Here is a 17,981-nt window from a genome sequence, read left to right as displayed (position 1 = left end):
AGCAACGCCTCAAAGGAGAGGTCTCAGCAGCCCAGTCACTTGCTCGCACGCGGGGGCGAGTTACGAGACTTGGCCTTGGCACTTTACCTCTGTCGCTGGCTGAGCTTGGAGCTGAGAGAACGAAAAGCTAGGAGCAGCAAACAAACAAACAAATCTGGCTCTTTCCTGTGGCAACCGCCAAAGGGGCGGGTCAGCTCCGGGCGCGTCAGGCCAAGCCCCGCCCGGACTCGCCTCTCCGGCTCCCAGCGAGACCGCCACCGGAAGGGGGCGTGGTGGCCTTCGTGGGCGGGGCGCCCTGCCGAGAGGGGGCCGGACCGTGTCTCGCGGGGAGGCGTGGCTACGAAGGGGGCGGGGCGGGTCTCGGAGTGGGCGGGGTCGGGCCGGCCGGGCGCTCGGCGCCTACCGCGCTCGCGGGAGCCACTCGCGCCGCTGCGCCCCGCCAGGCCGGGTTCACGTGAAGCGCCGGCCCTCGGCCCCTCCCTCCCTTCCTTCCCTCCCTCCCTCCCCGTCCCCTCCTCCTGCGGCGCTCGCTCCCGCTCCCCCGGGCCCCCTGCCCGGCTGGGCGCTGACAGCAGCGGCGGGGGTCCCCGCAGCCGCCGCCGTGTCCCGCGTAGGCTCGGGCTGGGCCCGCGGAAGCCCCCGGTGCGGCCATGAACCGACCCCTGACGGCGTCGGCGGAGGCGGAGGAGGAACTGGAGTGGCAAGTGGCGAGTCGCAGGAGGAAGGCCTGGGCCAAGTGCCGCAGCTCCTGGCAGGCGTCGGAGACGGAGGATCTGTCCACAGAGGCGACGACGCAGGACGAGGACGAGGACGACGAGGAGGACCTCCCCGGCGCGAAGCTGCCGGCGGCCGCGGGGCGAGGTCGGTTCGCCGGGACGTGCGGGCGGGGAGGTGGCGTGCTCCGTGCCACCGGGCGCTGGGACCGGACGACCCCCGACCTTTATACGCGCGCGTGATCGGCGCCCTCGAGCCAGCCTGTGCACCTGGCTGCCGGCTGGCTCCCCCGGGTCGGGCTCCCGGAAGGCTCCCCGAGGCTGCCGGTTACCCCCGGCGGATTCTTCTGCAAGGGAGTGTCAGGATGGCACAGCCTGAGTTCTTCTGGAGTCCCTAACGAGCTGTCCCTTCGCTCTGCTCCGCAGGAAACGTGCCCAATGAGAAGATCGCAATATGGCTCAAAGACTGCCGGTGAGTCCTGCTCGCGTTGTCCGGGGAGAAGCGAGGGACTCGGCGGTGTCTCTGGGTCCCGTGGCAGCTGTAAGCTAGGAACCGGAAAGTGAGCCGGCCGATAGCTTCCTTCTTGAAGCGATTAGAAGTGGAAGTGTTGTGGCCGCTGATTGTTTGTGACTAAGTTAACTTTACAGTTAGGACTGCAAAGTTTAGCAGCCCGGGCATGATGTCAGCATCAGATCAGAAACTAAAACAGGTCATGGTGATGCTACTTTGGCTGGTCGTGGCATTTCTTTGAATTCTAGTGTTTCGGACGGTGTTTTATTTTGGCATCTGCATATCTGGCACAAAGTCATTTTCCTTTCAAATGTGTTTTAGACGAATTTAATTTACTTAACTACTCTAACCGGGCTTTAATTTGGGTTGTGTGCCTTAAATCCCTCTGGGGAGCTATTAAAACTAGGCAGCTTGGTCCTTGGAGTTGAACTTCTTGGACGTGGGTTTGTCAGCTCGCATTGGAATTCGAAGAAGGAAATGGAGCTTTGAAGGCATTCAGACTGCATGAATCTGTGCAGTTACATGCGTTGGCAACTGGCACAAAACTGTTTGATAAAATACAGAGAATGGGTGCCATTGCAAGTAAATCTGACTATGGTAAAACGTGTTTCACTTTCATCTTTTTCCAATTTATTTGCTCTTTGAAAAATCTGTGTAAAAGCTTTTAAACTTTTGTTGGCGTTTGCTTCTGGGCATATTATTGTTTTCTCAAGTTATGTTTGTCCTGGGGATTATTTTGTTGTTTTTTATTTTGGAAAGCAATTCTTATATATGGTAGTAATTTTGTTCCTTAAAGATAGAATAATGGCTGTCTTTGTTTTGGTGACTTGAGTAATTGGAGCCATACTGATTGTTCACCGCAGATTTTTATTTTTTGCTTTGGTTAGTGGTGTCATGGAAGGGTCGGAAATGTTATGGAATGTGTAGATGGTCCTCTCTAAGAAGCACAGAGGCAAATACACTGCTTCAAGAAGTCTTTAGGTTAACAGCCAGCTTAGTTTACCCCTTCGGTTACGAGAATATGACCTTTACAAAGCACAGTCGTGTGCCACAGGCTGGTCAGCAGAATAGTGTGAAACAGAAAGGTTGGAATTTTAAATGGACATCGTCGAAACTTTCTAGGAGAGAACTTACAAAGCAGTATCTCTGAGAGTGAAGAGGGAGTCTACCCTTGCTTTAATTCAAGTCTTTCAAGTTTGCATCTTGGTCCTGATTTAAAATCCATTGCTGAATAGTATTGGCTAACCCTTAAAATTGCTCTTAACATTTCTAGTATTTTATTTTAAGCCAAATGATTTTTTTTAATGTAAGATGAAGGGAAAAATCACATTAAAAATGATGTATAGGAAGCAGGGTTGAAGAAGATAAAAATATTAAGTAGACAGAAAATAAATGCATCTTTCAGGTAAATGCAGTAGGATTATGCCGACATTGACCAGGACACAAGTTCAGACCAGAAAATTCCAGAAGTTTCATTGCTAAACTCAATGTGCAGAGATTCTGCAGCCTTCTGCCCCTCCTCATAGATGGCTTTGTTGTTCCGATAGCTACCCCTGTCAACATACAGGCAGTATTCGTTTGTGCCTGGGAAAGTTAGAACATGGGATCCTATTTAATGTTGGCTATTCTGTTGTAGATTTGACTGATAGGATATTTGCAACTGTATTTTTCTTTATTCTTTATTGTTTTTAATTGAGCTATACATTTCCCCCACTCCCCTTCCTTCCTATTTTTTTAAGAGCAACGTGGAATCCTTCTCAGAGTCGAGTGTTAATGTATTTTGTAGATTCTTTGCAAATGATTAGAAGGATAGCTTTCCCCCCCTTGACCAATTCTGAAATACTCTGATTTTCATTGTTATCTATATCCTGAGAGAAGATGTCATACTTTCCCTTCTCTGATGGAATCTTTATCCATTCTGATAACTATTTTTTCAACCACCCAAATTGACTGAAGCAATCTAGGAAGCAGTGCAGATCCTGCTGGGACTTGGCGGAGGGCAGCTAGAGTAAAGAACTTGTTTTTGAAGGAGGAGGCCAGTTACATTCTGCCTCATTTGCTGTCTTCTGTTAGTGCGGAGCAGCAGAGGCAGCTATGGGCACAGAAATACAGTGTTTGGGCCCAACTAAGAAAAGAACAAAGTTTCCTAATAACATCAGTTAGAGCTTAAATGAAATATATGCAAAACCTACAAAAGTTTTATCAGTTCCCATATGGTACTTGCTCTTGATTCTTCTACATCTCAAAAGCATCAGTTTCAAAGACCGACCTTGCTTATGTATGTGTTTGCACTTTTAACCGACTCTCTGTAGCACTTCTTTGAAACGGTTCCCAGGATGGATCTCTCTTCTGATGTAGCCTTTAGCAGGTCGGAACTCTTACTGAGAAGCCTAAGTTTGTATCACAGAATACAGCCTTCAGAATAAAGGGATGTTTCTGTGATTCTAGTCACAAAACTAAGTTGTTTGGAGAAAAGTAAAGGTATCTCTGTATTTGGCAACCAATTCTGAGACATTCCTGTTTGAACTACAAATGGGGAGAAAATCAGCTTTGGCTGAGCCTTAACCCTGATTCCCAAGCTGAACTGAGGACTTTCCAAAGTTAATCTCCTCTGTGTGGATGAGGAAGGCTTTCCTTGAGGTAGGGAGCAGCTGCTGAGGCAGTACTCTGAACTGCCGGCTCGGCTGACAGGTAAGAAAGAACCAAGGAACTCTTGGGCTTGTTTCCTAACTCTTGGAACTTTTTGTTTTACTAAATTAAGTTGCTTACCACTGAAATTATGTTTTCTGTTGTTTTGTTTCTTTGGTTGTTTGGTTTAGTTGGCTTTGGTTTGTTTCGGCAGAAGACACTGACACAATTCTTTAGCCTTTTGTTGTCTATATTCTCTCTCTGTCTCTCTGTCTCTGTCTCTCTGTCTCTCTCTGTGTGTATGTATGTGTTTGCAAAGAAAGTAACAATTTATAACGTGTACGACTGTCATTCCTGCTCTTAATTGCTGCAGCGCAGACCTGTGATTAAGTCATTGCTGGTGAACTGACTTGACAACACGTATTTGCTTAGAAGGACATTGCTTATGTAAGCCACTCACATTCCTGGTGTTTGGGGAGGAGCGCTAAATTGATTAAGATGCTTGCTTGGCTGTAACTCTAAAGTGAGGCTCTGCAGTGACAGTTCTCCAGATGGGTTTTCAGAGGACTGAGGCTTCTGTGTCTCTGTGATTGCAGCACCCCTTTGGGAGCCTCACTGGATGAGCAAAGTGGTGGAGCACTGAAGGGTAAGAGAGCTTTCTTTTTTCCAAACGGAGAATTTTCTTTCGTCTTTTAGGTGAGAGTGTGTGTTTGAATCACACAAGTGAGGCTTGACGCCATTCTGAGCTAGAAGTTAGTTCAAAGGGAAAAATAGTCTCATAAGCCATGGAAGAATAGTAACTTTAAATAACTTTGTTTCCCAAAGCTTTTCACAATGTCATACTTATGTTCTTATTGCCTGGTTAGATCTTATAAAGGCTGATTAAATACAGACTACGTTATGTAAACATAACGAAAATTCACAGTGAGTGAACTAGGTAGGCTAACTTGAGTGTAGCATTTCTTTGCTTACACTAACTGAAATTGCCACACCTGAAATTTTAGCACCTGTGAAAGACAAAATTCTCAAGTTCAAAATGCAATAAGAATGTGCAGGTAATGACAGGGTGAAGAGAAAGAATTCACAGTGTCAGGAGAACAAAGCTCGGGCCCGATGCAGCCTGGAGGTGGAGAAGGGGTGGCCGCGTCAGGACCCAGCTTTCTATGGAACTCTCCAGTCACGTATTTTGTCTAATGAAATGTCTCCCGAGGCGTAAGAAATATAAAGTATATTTACCTGGCCACCGACATTATTTCTGTACAACAGAGAAAAAGCTCGTTTGCTTCTTGACATGGCAGTCTTAATAATTTTGAGTGTACTGAGGTTTGAGATAGTTTCCTGTGGTTTGTGGAATATTTTGCTTGGTCGACTTATTTAATTAATGACTTTGTATGGCAGTGGCGTCATGGGGTAGAGCAGAGCTCGAGGGTATGGTTCTGAATTTTCACACTCTGCTGTAGGTGTGCTTGGGAGAAATGGAGGAAGCTTCGAAGATGACTTGTCGCTGGGAGCTGAAGGTATGCTTGCCGAGGAACTGTGCCTTCCTGTAGTTACGGTTATCTTAGAGATGAAGTAAAGACTGTCCCGTCTCTAGCTCTCAGGGATCATTTGAAGGTCTTGACAATGCGTCACTTTCATTGTCCTAACTGGTAGGATTCTTTCTCTGAAATACCATAGCTACCTCTCACCTGTTTTCAACGCTTGGAAGGAACTGTTTGTGACAGAACTGTGGTGACATAAACGAGGGAAAACTGTCCTCAAGGAGAAGGGAGCTTAAATATTTATGCAGGAGAAACTCAGCTGCAGTTAGTTTTGGTTTAGGGAATGGACTCATGTCGCACTCTGGCCGGGGTTTGTCTGTCTCCTATGCTCTCCCTCTTTCCCTGACAGTTGAGACTGAAGCACAAAGACTGAAGAGAAGAGAAGTCAGGTCACTTTGCTGGTGTCTATCAGGGCGCTTCAGCGCTGTAAAAGCATGTCGTTCAGTTCTTTGTAACTTTCAATAAAGCTTCTAGGATAGTAAGTTAGGGTTCTCTTTTTAAAACTATTTTGTTGATATAATAAAAGGTAGGGCTTTTACTGTGTTTTGAGACAGGTTTTGCGCTCTGTAAGCACAGTGGCCTTGAGTTCCCCATGTAACCTCAGGCTGGCCTCAAATTCACAGCTGTGTGCGTTTTGATTGCAGGTGTGGTCCGCCATGCTTGATTCTATTTTGTTTCACTAGGTGAATAAGTTATTGGTAGCTTTTACAAAGAACTAAAGATTTTTGTTAAATGTTTAAAAAGTAGAAGCTGATGAAGAGTGAATTTCTCCACTGAATTTAGTATCCTTGGTCCTTTGGTGCTTTAACGTCATTTGTAAGCTGAGTTACTTATTTGGAGCATTTTAGCATTAGAACCCTCAGAAAGTTGAGAATATGTATATTGTCACTATCTATCAATGTATATTTTTCAAGAATAAATGAAAACTTTATCTTCCTTCTTTCAAGTCATTGCCCTTAACAGACCCATCAGCACCTTGTTAAGACGCTTGTCAGCACCCTGTGAACAGCTTTAACAGTCTGCCTGGGTCATGATGTCAAATGATGCTATTAGGGGATACACAAAAAAGCAAAATAAAAACATTCTCGCCAATTTGTACATCATAAATGAAAAAGGCAATTGCTGAAGTGGTCATTTTTGTTATTAACCTCACTTATTTCATTTTTTAATAAATAATGATAAAATTAAGTCTAAACATTGACTTTTTCTATTTGCTTTGATCTTGTTAATCTAATAAAGTTAGAGGAAGGTTTTGGTTTTTTTGTTAGGTGATTCTTTTTTAAATTAATTAAATTTATTTTTGGCTTTTAAAGGGAACATTATATTGAAAGGTGTAGAGCATTTCACATTGCGTACTTAAGGCTGCCAGCAGCTTTGAAAACACATAAGAAATCTGTGAACACTGTGGCTCCACTTACTGGTGCCCAGTTACATTTGCTTTTAAGATGTTCTTGATTGACAACTTGGAAGTTTAATAGCACTACATACACCAGTATATGCTGTTTGTCTTCCTCATTAACTCTTCAATCTGGTCCAGAAATTTAACTGATTATTAATAGATCTTTTTCTTTTTAAGCACTCAAATAAGAGTAGTTTTGCGTTGCCAGAAAGTAGCAGCCTCTAAAAGCTGCTGGCTCACTGCTTGCCTCTCTGTACAGTAGTTTCAGTCGGGACATTTAACCAGCCAGCTGTGGCAATGCAGATAGCCTGTGTTCTCCATAACTGTGCCATTGTCCTACTGGCGACTGTGTTCTCTGCTCACTTATTTTTTTTATTGATTTTTATTGAGCTCACTTATTTTTTATTTGTAGCCAATCACCTACATGAACCTGATGCTCAAGTTGAAAACTGGTATGTACCTGTTTGGTTCTGCTTCTTTCTGAAAGCGAAAAGGGATTGATTATAGAAGAATCAGGTTTTAAAGTGTCTTGTTATGTTTATAGCAATAATATCCTGGCCAAAGAGAGGAGACTACAGTTCCATCAGAAAGGGAGAAGTATGAATTCTACTGGGTCTGGGAAAAGCAGTGGTACAGTGTCAAGGTGAGTCCTGTTAAAAGCCTGTGATCATATGCTGCTGAGGGAACCTGGCACCCTCTGGTCTTTGTTTTGATGTTGAGACTGTGAATCAAAGGGAACCCAAAGTGTTTCCTGAACTGTCATAACTGACAGGAGCTTCTCATGCAGAAACCAACAGCACCTGTAACTAAGCAAATGAAATCAGTAGCTGTGTTCCTAACAGTAGCGAGTAGTTAAAGCTGTGTGAGCATCCTGAAAGAGAAACTCCATACTGAAATGACTTCTACTTGTAAGAACCAAAACTCCCTGTATTATGAGAGCCTTGAGTAACTGACATAGAAACAGCATATCAGCATAAACCTGCCTAATTAGTTTCTTTATATTCAAGGCTAAATTTGTTTTCAGCCTGTTAAACCAATCTTTAATATGTGCATTAAATCAACTACAGGGGCCGTGGAACCAATTTTTAAATTGCTGTACAAATGATTGTATCACAACCTAGGCACTTATCTTTGAAGCAGATATAATCATCCTCTTGACAAGTTCTTGATTGTTATCGATCCCCAGAAAGCTTGGATTATCACTGGAGTGAAAGGGTGTGATGCTGCTGAGTGTCCAGCAGAGTGAGAGTGAGAATTTCCCTTTGTGTAACCCCATCCTCCTCGCCTTACCCCTCCTTCCTGAGCAGAGTGGGGAGAGAAGAACTGGAGGCTCCTCCCTGCTCTCTGACTCCACTTTGTCTCCTTCATTGCCTCTTCTAAGACAAAAAAAGTCTGCCAAGCTCATGTTTCACAGCTGCTCCTCAGTACCCAAGCTGTACCAGCTTCCTGGGATGCTTTTCCTGCTCATCTCTCCTTCATCCATTCTTTCCTTACTATGCATGCTCTGTTTTAACTGAATTGCTTTACTGGAGAATCCCTTAAAAATGACCAAGAAAATAAGGTGAGGAATCCCTTAGAGGTCTCTTTCATTTCTTGGGGACTATGTGTTTGAACTTCAGTTTCTGTTTTTCCAACACTAGCACCCTGAGAAAATGCACCTCTGTGTCCTTCCTAAGGGTTGTATATCCCAGGAGTACGCAGTATCAGAAGACAGCGAAAGAAATGTTGGTATGAAGAGCAGAGACCAAGGGGAATGGAGACAGAGCTGTGTGTTTTTGAGAGTGCAATGTCAACCACACTTGTCCTCATTCGTTGCAGTGTCTCAGAACTGCTGGAGCTCTATGAAGAAGATCCTGAAGAAATTCTGTACAATCTTGGATTTGGACGAGATGAGCCAGATATTGCTTCTAAAATTCCTTCCAGATTTTTTAATTCATCATCCTTTGCCAGAGGCATAGACATTAAAGTATTTTTGAGTGCACAAATGCAACGGATGGAAGTAGAGAACCCAAATTATGCATTGACAAGTAAGATTTTTGATGTTAATGTGTTGTTTTAAAAATTTATCATCAAGCTGGGCGGTGGTGGCGCACACCTTTAATCCCAGCCCTCAGGAGACAGAGGCAGGCAGATCTCTGTGAGTTCGAGGCCAGCCTGGTCTACAGAGCCAGTTCCAGGACAGCCAGGGCTGTTACACAGAGAAACCCTGACTCAAAAAATACAAGAAAAAGATTAGCATCTAGACCAGATGGTGTTTGTTTTAGCACCTGACATTTTAAAAATAAGGTTAATATTAGAATAGCTCTTTTACTCATTCTGAATTAATTGTTCTATTTATAGAGGTTATTCTATCTTTCCTTCCTCATTAACTCATCGTAATTTATTTGCAGAATTTTTATTTATCTCCAAATTGCATTTGTTCAAGAAAGAAAGAAGTAGGTGAAGGAGCTTGTTAATTTCAAATGAAAAGTCAGTCCATTTCAGGTGCTGTTCTGTAATCTAACTTACCTTGGCTGGTGGGCTGTTTTCACCCATCTCTGTTGTTTTCTCCTTCAAGGTTGTCAATGGATAAGTGTTAAGTGTATGCTGATGTGTTCTCTTAGGAAGGCATTTTGAAGAGTCTTAGTGGAGTCCATGAACAAACAATAAATCATAACTAGAGACCAGTAGCTAGTTCTCTCATATTCAGTATTATCACCATTTTGTGCCTATTTCTAATTTTTTAAAATATAAATTCTAATGTTCACTGTAAAAATCTTCTTCCCTATTCTACGAATGTAGAGATTTCAGTGTTTACATGGGGAAAATATGATTTCATAATACTTAAGATCTAAATTCAATTACTAGACTTCTAAACAGCATCGTTTATGTGCAGATAAGCATAGAATTTATTTACAATAGGTACATATAACATAAGCATATAATTTGTTTTTTTTCTTTCTTTTTTTTCTGTAGGCCGTTTTCGTCAAATTGAAGTGCTTACTACTGTGGCCAATGCATTCTCTTCTCTCTATTCCCAAGTCTCTGGGACCCCCCTGCAGAGAATTGGAAGCATGTCCTCAGTGACCTCCACCAAGGAGGCAACAGACTCCCCTCCTCCTCTAACTCGAAGCAACACTGCAAACCGTCTGATGAAAACACTATCCAAACTAAACTTATGTGTTGATAAGACAGAGAAAGGGGAAGGGAGCCCCTCCCCTTCTAGTGAGAAAGGAAAGGCTCTGAGCATCTCTCTGGCTGAGGACAGTGGTGGCAAGAATGACCCCAAGCTGCAGAAAGTTATGAAGAAGAAGGAGTCCTCTTCTACACTGGCTACGGTTACAGAAGAAGTCTCAGGTAGTTCATCGACTATCACAGACAGTGTGGATACCGACAGACTCTCTGATGACGCAGATAGTAACATTAGCCACAAAATGGAAAGTGAACGAAGCAAAGAAACTCCAAGTCAGGAGGATAAACTGCTGCCGAAGTCTGGTGTTGCAGGGTCTGACATAGGTTGTGATGTCAATGTGCCGAGCCACTGCGAGTCCGAGAGCAGCAGTGAGCTGAGAAATGCTCATGCATCTACAAGTGACAAAGAGCCCTGTGCACCCCTGACGATCCCATTCATAAGAAACATAATGACGCAGCAGAAAGACTCCTTCGAGATGGAAGAGGTAGGTAAATGGCTCCCCGAGACTAGCAAAGAGCCCGGAAGAGAAGCCCAGAACCTGTTGATAAGATGGGAGGTGCCAGCACACTCATAGCTATGGAAACTCGGCCTTGTGTTGTCCCCCACAAACCAGGAGTTGGTTGCTGAACTGTGTGTGGTGGCACCCCTCAGGCAAGACTGCCATGTCATCTCCCCCCAGATGACATTTTATCTGCAGCCATTTTTCCCTCAAGCCTAAGATTTTGATGTCAGAGAGAGCCTTGAGAGTGTATATGCAAATCCAAATGAGTATTGCATAACAGTGAAAATACAGAGATCAATCAGATGTGCGGTTCAGTCAGAAAGGGTCCCAGTGACTAGGGAGAGGGTGAAGGCAGCTTGTGAATAGATACTGGAATTGGTTGGTTTATGCCTAAGAGGGAAGGTTCTGGAAGGCGCCAAGTGGTGTTTTGTAAGCCCAGATCAACATTTGGGGACTTTTTATTTGACTGATGAAATTTCCTGCTAGTTAATGGTAGAATTTGAACTCAGGGAGGAAAAATCCTCATGAGGTTCACCTAGAGCTCCTAGACCATAGGGGCTGATGCACGAGAGATTCAGCTGTGTGGTCCAGCAGGGACACCTGCACTGTGGGCAAAACTGATGCTTGGCCTAATTGGGCTATTTATGGTTTCTTTTTTCTTTTGTGTGTGTGTAGTTTTTAGAATTTTTAAACGTTAATTATGACTGAAGAGTAAAATGAAAGGGGAAAGAGAAGAATCCCTTTGGCATATTGTGCATTTTTCATGCAGGCTACTTTCCCTAAATCTTTTTCCTGTAGTTTATATTTCCATTTTTCAATTATTAAGGCAGTTTACAGCTCAGTCCAATGAGGATAGAAGGGAATTATGATGTATGCTTTCAAACCTCTGGCCCAGTCCTAAAGATTCCTGTTGCATGTTGTTTTGGTCTACCACTAAGTCTGGTTTGAGCCTTTCCTGGGTCCACTCTTCTGTGCTGAGCAACCCCACAGCTTCTACCCTTCAGCACCGTATCACACAAAACAACTAAATACAAATCATGCACTCTCTGAAAATTTCATACTAAATACAAATCATGCACTCTCTGAAAATTTCGTGCTGTTGTTTCGGTTTGGACAGCGGTAGCTTGGCAGTGTCTTCTTTGTGATTTATAGGATTTTCAAGAATTCATGGTTTCTGAGCAGAAGTGTAAGGGGCAGTGCTCTGAAAGGGACCGATACATTCACAAGAGTCCACAACACCTGTAAAATGGTAGCTGCCCTTTCCTTTCTGTATAGACCTGTTTCATTTGTGCCCTCTGCTGGGCAAAACCAGTTAATGACAACATAATGTGAACCTTTTTGTGAAGTGTAGTTAGATATTTGTGTGTTTGTGTGTGCTGTCACTAGGAATGGTGTTGTATGTGTGTAATGCTAGCATCCAGAGGGCTGAGGTGGGATGGCCATAAGTTCTGAGACAAGATGAAGCTACATAGCAAGTTCTAGGCTAGTAGCCTGGTATACATAGATATTTTCTCAAATAAATAAAACAAATTATTTTGTTAGCTTCGTCTATTGTAAATAGAGGAACTTTAGGGATAATGAATCCTTACCTTTTCATATCTATTTAAAAAATGCATTAAAAACCTAGAATTCTATTTTTTCTTTGGGAACTTTAGAGAAAGCTTGTAGAACAATGGCTAAAGCAGGAAAATGTGTTGTTTTCATTTCCTCTTAAGCATGATAGGAATTGTACTAACAGACAAAGAGAGCAGCCCTCCTGAGGCTGACTTACATCCCCTTCAGAGGAGCTAGCACGGCTTCTCTGGGAGACGCCCTTCAGTTGGGGTCTGAGTCCTGTAGAGAGTGTTTATTCCTGTGTGAACAGCGGCGGATCCCGGCTAGAGTTCTTTCTCTTAGAAAGCCCGCTCTCCAAGCAGTCCCAAGGCCAGCAGCTTGCTGTGGTTCTTTGGGTGAGGCAGGAGGTAAGATGTGACGGCCTAAGTAGGAAGATGTTTAACTGTGGAGAGAGCCAAACAGACAACAAGACGGATGAGGCCTAGGAGAAGTGTCTGTTTCTTATATTTAAGACAAGAAAAAGATGAACAAGCTCATAGGCTATTTTAGTTAAAAGTCAGCTTGCTTTCTAAAAAACATTTCAGAGTGCCCAAAATCCAGAAATTCTAAACACTTTCTCATTTTTTGGTTGGGTTGTGGAGAGAGGATTTTAATTCTTGGCTTAAATGGATAATTTTTGTTTGTTGGTTTTTGTTGGCTTGTTTGAATGTAGCATAATAACTCTAAGGAGTTAGACATGAGACGTCTGAATGACTCACGTTAAGTGATCCTACTGAATGAGCAGCTGCTCATGTTTTGTGGATAAGCTATGTCTGTTTCAGTGTTGGGAGCCCGCCCCTGTGCCTGGTGGTCCCCTCACAGTGCTGTTGAGCTACTTAAATACAATCCTTACTGAGTGCATACATAATATTTCTTGAGCATTTAATCCTGTCTTTGTACTTATTATTGGTTTTAACTAATGAAGTTTATTACTTTTAGCATTAAGTTTTAGGGTTTATTTATTCATCTGAATTTAAATAATTCCAAATCAGTCAGATATTTGAGGAACAGCTGACACTGTTCCTTTGCCCCTCCAAATTTAGCTGTGAATTGTGTTTCTTGAGACAAGGTTTTGCTATGCAGCCAAGGTTGACCTTGAACTCACATTGATTCTCCTACTTCAGCCTTCCAAATATTAGGATTGCAGGCATGCCCCAGCGTGCCTGTTCCTAGCTCTAATTTTGGAGATAAGAATGTCAATTCTAACAATTGATGTCTGCCCTGATGTGTCTAGTAATCACTGTGTTTGTTACCTGTTTATTTTTAATCTAAAATATCTAAAGTCTTTTTTAAAAAAATTATTTAACAGTGGAAACAAACTGTGTGTTGTGTGTTTAAAAACTTAGTGGTTTTCTTTTCTTTAAGGAAACTTACAAGTAATTACAGAATCATAGACTAGTACAAAGAAGATTGTGATTGTCACCCCCCCCACACACACACCTTCCTGACACTTAGATACCACTTCCCAGCGGGGGCTTTCACCATCTCTCTGAAGGATGGCATATTCCCTGTGATGTCAGATGGAGGTGGGCAGACATCGGTGTCAGTGACAGAAGGCTGGGAGGAATCGTCTGTCATGTGTCATTGCTGCCATTAGTAAGGCTTGAGCTCAGGATTGGCTGCTTTTGACTGCACCGTACACTTCCCATGGATTAGACAGCCGGGTGGAGAGTGGTAAGCTCAGTGCACAGGAGCTCGAGTTCTTGTCACAGCCCCTACAGCTTTTTTGCAAGACATTCTTGGATTTCTTTATTTCTAAGCCATGATATACAGAGACTGATTCAGAAAGCTGTCCCCAAAACATTAGGAACAACCTAATTTATTATTTTGACTTAATGTATTGCTCATTTGTTTGTTTTCCTTTTATTATGGAAAGTTTTGAACTTACAAAGTTCAGGGGATTGTATGATGAAAGCCCATTACTTATTCAATTCAGTTATGTTTGATTATATTTTTAAGAATGTAATCAAAGGCTGCCTGCAGCACACGGCCAGCTTACCACACAGCACTAGGAAGGCCTGCTATGTAGATCTTCATTCTGTATTGGCTTCCTGATTTTCCACTCAAATCTGTTCGTTGCATAGTTGTGACCAATAATAAGAGCTAAGAAATAAGCTATGGCTTGCTGTTTTAACACTGTAAAATCTGCTGAGTGAGAGTAGGCTCACTGACGTCAGTTTTGTAAACACGACCCTCTCTGTTGTCAGTGCGAAGATGCAGGGCTTTGTAGTAGAAGGCAAAGTATTCTTTTCCCTAAAATAGTGTCAGGGAGGATAGACTGCTGGAGAAGGTAGCACTACTTTGTGATTAATTTTGTCTCTAAGGAAATAGAATGTTTGCTAATCCTACATTTCAGAGTGAGAAATAGTAATTTGTTGTGTCTAACCTAAGATTCCTAAAAGATAATAGTTGTCTGGATGTCTTTTGCACTCTTTCAGTCTAGCTAATGATTGTTGTTTAGAAATCTGTCTGTATTAGGTTGGGCCTGAGTAGCAGCTAATAATAGACCTTTTGTTGCATATAAAAAGAAAATGTGTTCTGTTCCCTTGCACTTAAAACAATGGTTTTCCGGTTCAACTTGTATCTGCTGCTTTGAATAATATAATTTTTAAATAGTAGCAAAGCATAGCAGAGCTTACTTTATATGTCTCCTATCAGTTCTTCAGGCCATGGCTGCAGACTCCTGACACTGCATGGCACGGCCGTCTCATCACAGCACACCCCATCTGGGCCGTAGTAGCGTTACACTTGTGGAGGTGGCGTGTGTGTGTGTGTGTGTGTGCGTGCGTGTGTGTGTGTGTGTGTGCGTGCTGTTGACTTTCTATTCATTCCTATGGGATATTTATTAGTTTTAAATTAATTCATAGCTCAAAGTATAACAGACTTCAAATTAAAACTTTGCTCTTTGATTTGTTCAGGTTTGAAAAGCTGTGTTTGGCCATTTCACTTACTTTTATGTCATAAAGTGTTGGGAAATTAGCATGTGCCTTCTCCTAATGATACAAGTTAGTCAAATTAGAATAGCTAGCGTCTGCACAGGGTGAGGATGGCATTTAGAATCAGAATTTCCTAACAAGGATATATTTGTGCAGGTAGGAAAAGGACAGGCAATTTTTGTAGGTTTGGTGATTCCATTAAATAGAATTTTTAGAGAGATTTTATGGGTAAGACTTCTCAAGGTTTTAGCTGTATTAAGATTTCCTTTCCACTTAAATACACACATAACTAGGAAAACGCCATGTGTAATGATGTCATTTCTGAAAAGGTGTCATTGGTGAAAGGTGATTCATTCCAGGAAGTTGCCCAAATGTTAAACTTTAGTTTCAGTTTGAGGAAAAATGCTAATCTGTGTATGAAATATGGCTCAGTCATCGCTTCCTATGATACATAGATTAGCGTTTTCCCTTTGAAACTACTTCAAAGTTTAACATTTGCACAGCTTCCTGGTGTGGCAGTGCTTCTTGCACGTCTGTCTGTGCTGTTATTTTGTATGCTATTTCTCTCCCAGCTACCTAGGTAGGGTGCTGCATGTCCCTGGCGACGTAGGTCAGAAGACATGGCTGTGGGACATACTGACAATTTTGAGATAGAATGTCTGTATGATGTTTGGTATGCTTTGGTTAGACTGATTTGTCTGATGAATTACCATCAAGAGATACTGTTCTTGCCATAGGTTTTCTTAACTACATAAAATTCTCTTTTAGGTTCAGAGCACAGAGGGAGAGGCACCTCACGTGCCAGCCACTTGCCAGCTAGGTCTTGCCAAGTCAAAGAGAGGTAAGTGGACCACTGCCCACGAGTTCCTCATCGTTACTCTGTGTTGTGGGTTGGGAAGGAAAGGGGTTTCTCCATCAGTGCTGTAGAAGCAGTAAGTGTGCAAAGATTAGTATACAGGGGGTGTGTGTGTTATCATTTTATCATATAATTACTGTGGGATTTTTATGCGGGGGAGACATTTATACTTATAAACTAATATTAGATTGTCTATCCTGTAATGACCTCATTAAACATGTCTGGGTGCTCCAAATAGTACTCAGATCTGCAGGTGTGCTGAAAAAGATCGAGACTGCTTTTACATTGGCCGGACTGGAAACTCTTATGTTCTCTGGCTGGGTTTTCTCTATGCAAACACATCTTGTAAGTATAATACATGCAGTGTAACTGGCAAAAACTTGCTTGCAATTGTTAAACCAAGTTAGATAAATTCAAAGAATCGCTCAAAGGTGAGTGGTCACAGGTGCACTTTCCTCTTAAATCATTAATTATTGACTGGAGAACCTTTGGATCCATCCCCACACTTCTGACTTGCAACTGGAAAACGCGGTCTGGTTTCAGATTCACAGAGCTTTTGGTATTTAGGGAAAGAGGAAGGAGTTCAATGGCCACTGCAGGTAGGACTGTTTATTTTTGAAACTTTACACATACCAAACCACCGTTGTTTTTTCTTAACAAAAATGTATATGTATGTTCCTAGAATAGAAAATTATATGTTTGCCCTCCTGATCTCTGAAATTCCTCCTGAGGGACAGTTTGCGTGCTACTTCTCTTCCTTTGCAGTGTGGCATTAAAGAATAGGGCCCTGTGGACTGCAGCTCTCACCAGGCACAAAATGAACTTCTTCACCGACTTTTCCTTCCTTCTTAAGTCCATAAATAAATATATCTGCATCTGAGGTCCGAAGTGCTGCTTCAGTCTTTGTCTTGGGTGGACAGGCAAGGGGTCCCGTGTCAAAGGAGGATGAAAAGAGACTGAACTCGCAGTCAGTTGTCTTAGGGAGCTCAGGGATGGGGAAGACTGCTCAGTTTATGGCCACACCTGAGTTTCTTCCTCTCGCAGTCTTCATTCTTGTTCGCTACAGCGTGAGCAATCTAGTAACATATTTGTGAATAAATCTTTTATAAACTAGCAGTAAGAGTGCCTGGTGTGTGCATTCACAAGAAAGGGGGTGAGGAAACAGCTACGTTTTCTCCATTTGGGAAGGAATTCTGGTAATGTGGTATGTCGCTGGCTGATCCTAATTTCAGAATTAGAATCACAGCAGGCCACTTACTCCCCAGCTGCAATAGAAATGGTGCACGGCCTCACTAGTAGGACTTCACAAGTTGAAGTTCCCGACCTCAGGGGCAGGGACTCTGTTCCTCTCTCCTGCATCTTAGAAAGGCTCAGTGGCTCAGAGTGTCCCAGCCTTGTGTTCATTGCGTGGCTTCACATTCCTAGAAGTCCAGCATTGGTCTTGTGATAGAAGACGTAACAGACTTTTCTTAAACATCTAGAAGAGAATATGCTGATTGTATTTAGTTTCTTTGATACTGAGCGGATGGTTTCCATGTTTTGTTTTATGTTTTCACACTTAAATACTTCTTATAACTTTAAAATTTAGATAATATTCAATATGTTCAGAACTGAGAATTAATCCTTAGCTCTAAATTTCTCTAATGAAGAACTGTGGTTTCATTTTATAAGATTTCCTTATTTTATTTTGTGACTATTTTCCTTGTATGTATGTCTGTGTACTTGGTGTCCATGGAGGCGAGAAGAAGGTGTTGTATCCCCTAGAACTGGAGTTACAGTTATTTACGAACCACAGATAACTGTGGATGCTGGGAATCGAACCCAGGTCCTCTGCAAAAACAAATGTTCTTTACTGCTGAGCCATATCTTCAGCTGAAGAGAACTATGCTCTTTATGGAACAGAAATGTCTGCCTAAAGACCGTCAATTGGGATATTCAGACTTTTAGAATGCTGCTTGTAGGCAAGGCCTTTCTCTGCAGCTCAGTCTCTCTGGGCTTGTAGATAAGCACAGCAGTCCTGTGTGCTTTGCAGCTAAGGGAATATTTTCCTGCCGTCTGAAGTAATCCCGGGCAATGGAGGGCTATGAGCCCAATCTGCAGAGGAGAGAAGTCACTGAAGAACTTAAGCTC

General features: G+C 42.7%; 1 protein-coding gene across 2 annotated transcripts in view; it reads left to right on the top strand.

Moving 5' to 3' along the window:
- Positions 1 to 400: 400 nt before the first annotated feature.
- Positions 401 to 17,981, top strand: part of Itprid2 (ITPR interacting domain containing 2) — a 33,906-nt gene continuing 16,325 nt past the window's right edge. The window contains exons 1-9 of one of the 2 annotated variants that reach the window (XM_057754962.1): positions 401 to 861; positions 1,140 to 1,185; positions 4,449 to 4,498; positions 5,313 to 5,369; positions 7,205 to 7,244; positions 7,337 to 7,435; positions 8,611 to 8,819; positions 9,748 to 10,448; positions 15,764 to 15,836. In XM_057754962.1, coding sequence (XP_057610945.1) covers positions 651 to 861; positions 1,140 to 1,185; positions 4,449 to 4,498; positions 5,313 to 5,369; positions 7,205 to 7,244; positions 7,337 to 7,435; positions 8,611 to 8,819; positions 9,748 to 10,448; positions 15,764 to 15,836 — 1,486 coding nt within the window. In that variant the 5' untranslated portion in view covers positions 401 to 650. The remainder of the gene's footprint in view (positions 862 to 1,139; positions 1,186 to 4,448; positions 4,499 to 5,312; positions 5,370 to 7,204; positions 7,245 to 7,336; positions 7,436 to 8,610; positions 8,820 to 9,747; positions 10,449 to 15,763; positions 15,837 to 17,981) is intronic. The other variant, XM_057754963.1, reaches the window with a different exon arrangement.

Source organism: Chionomys nivalis, chromosome 22 (assembly GCF_950005125.1).
Source record: "Chionomys nivalis chromosome 22, mChiNiv1.1, whole genome shotgun sequence".
Taxonomy (NCBI): Eukaryota; Metazoa; Chordata; class Mammalia; order Rodentia; family Cricetidae; genus Chionomys; species Chionomys nivalis.
The sequence above is the reverse complement of the archived record's forward strand: the minus strand, read 5'-3'. Positions and strand labels throughout refer to the sequence as shown.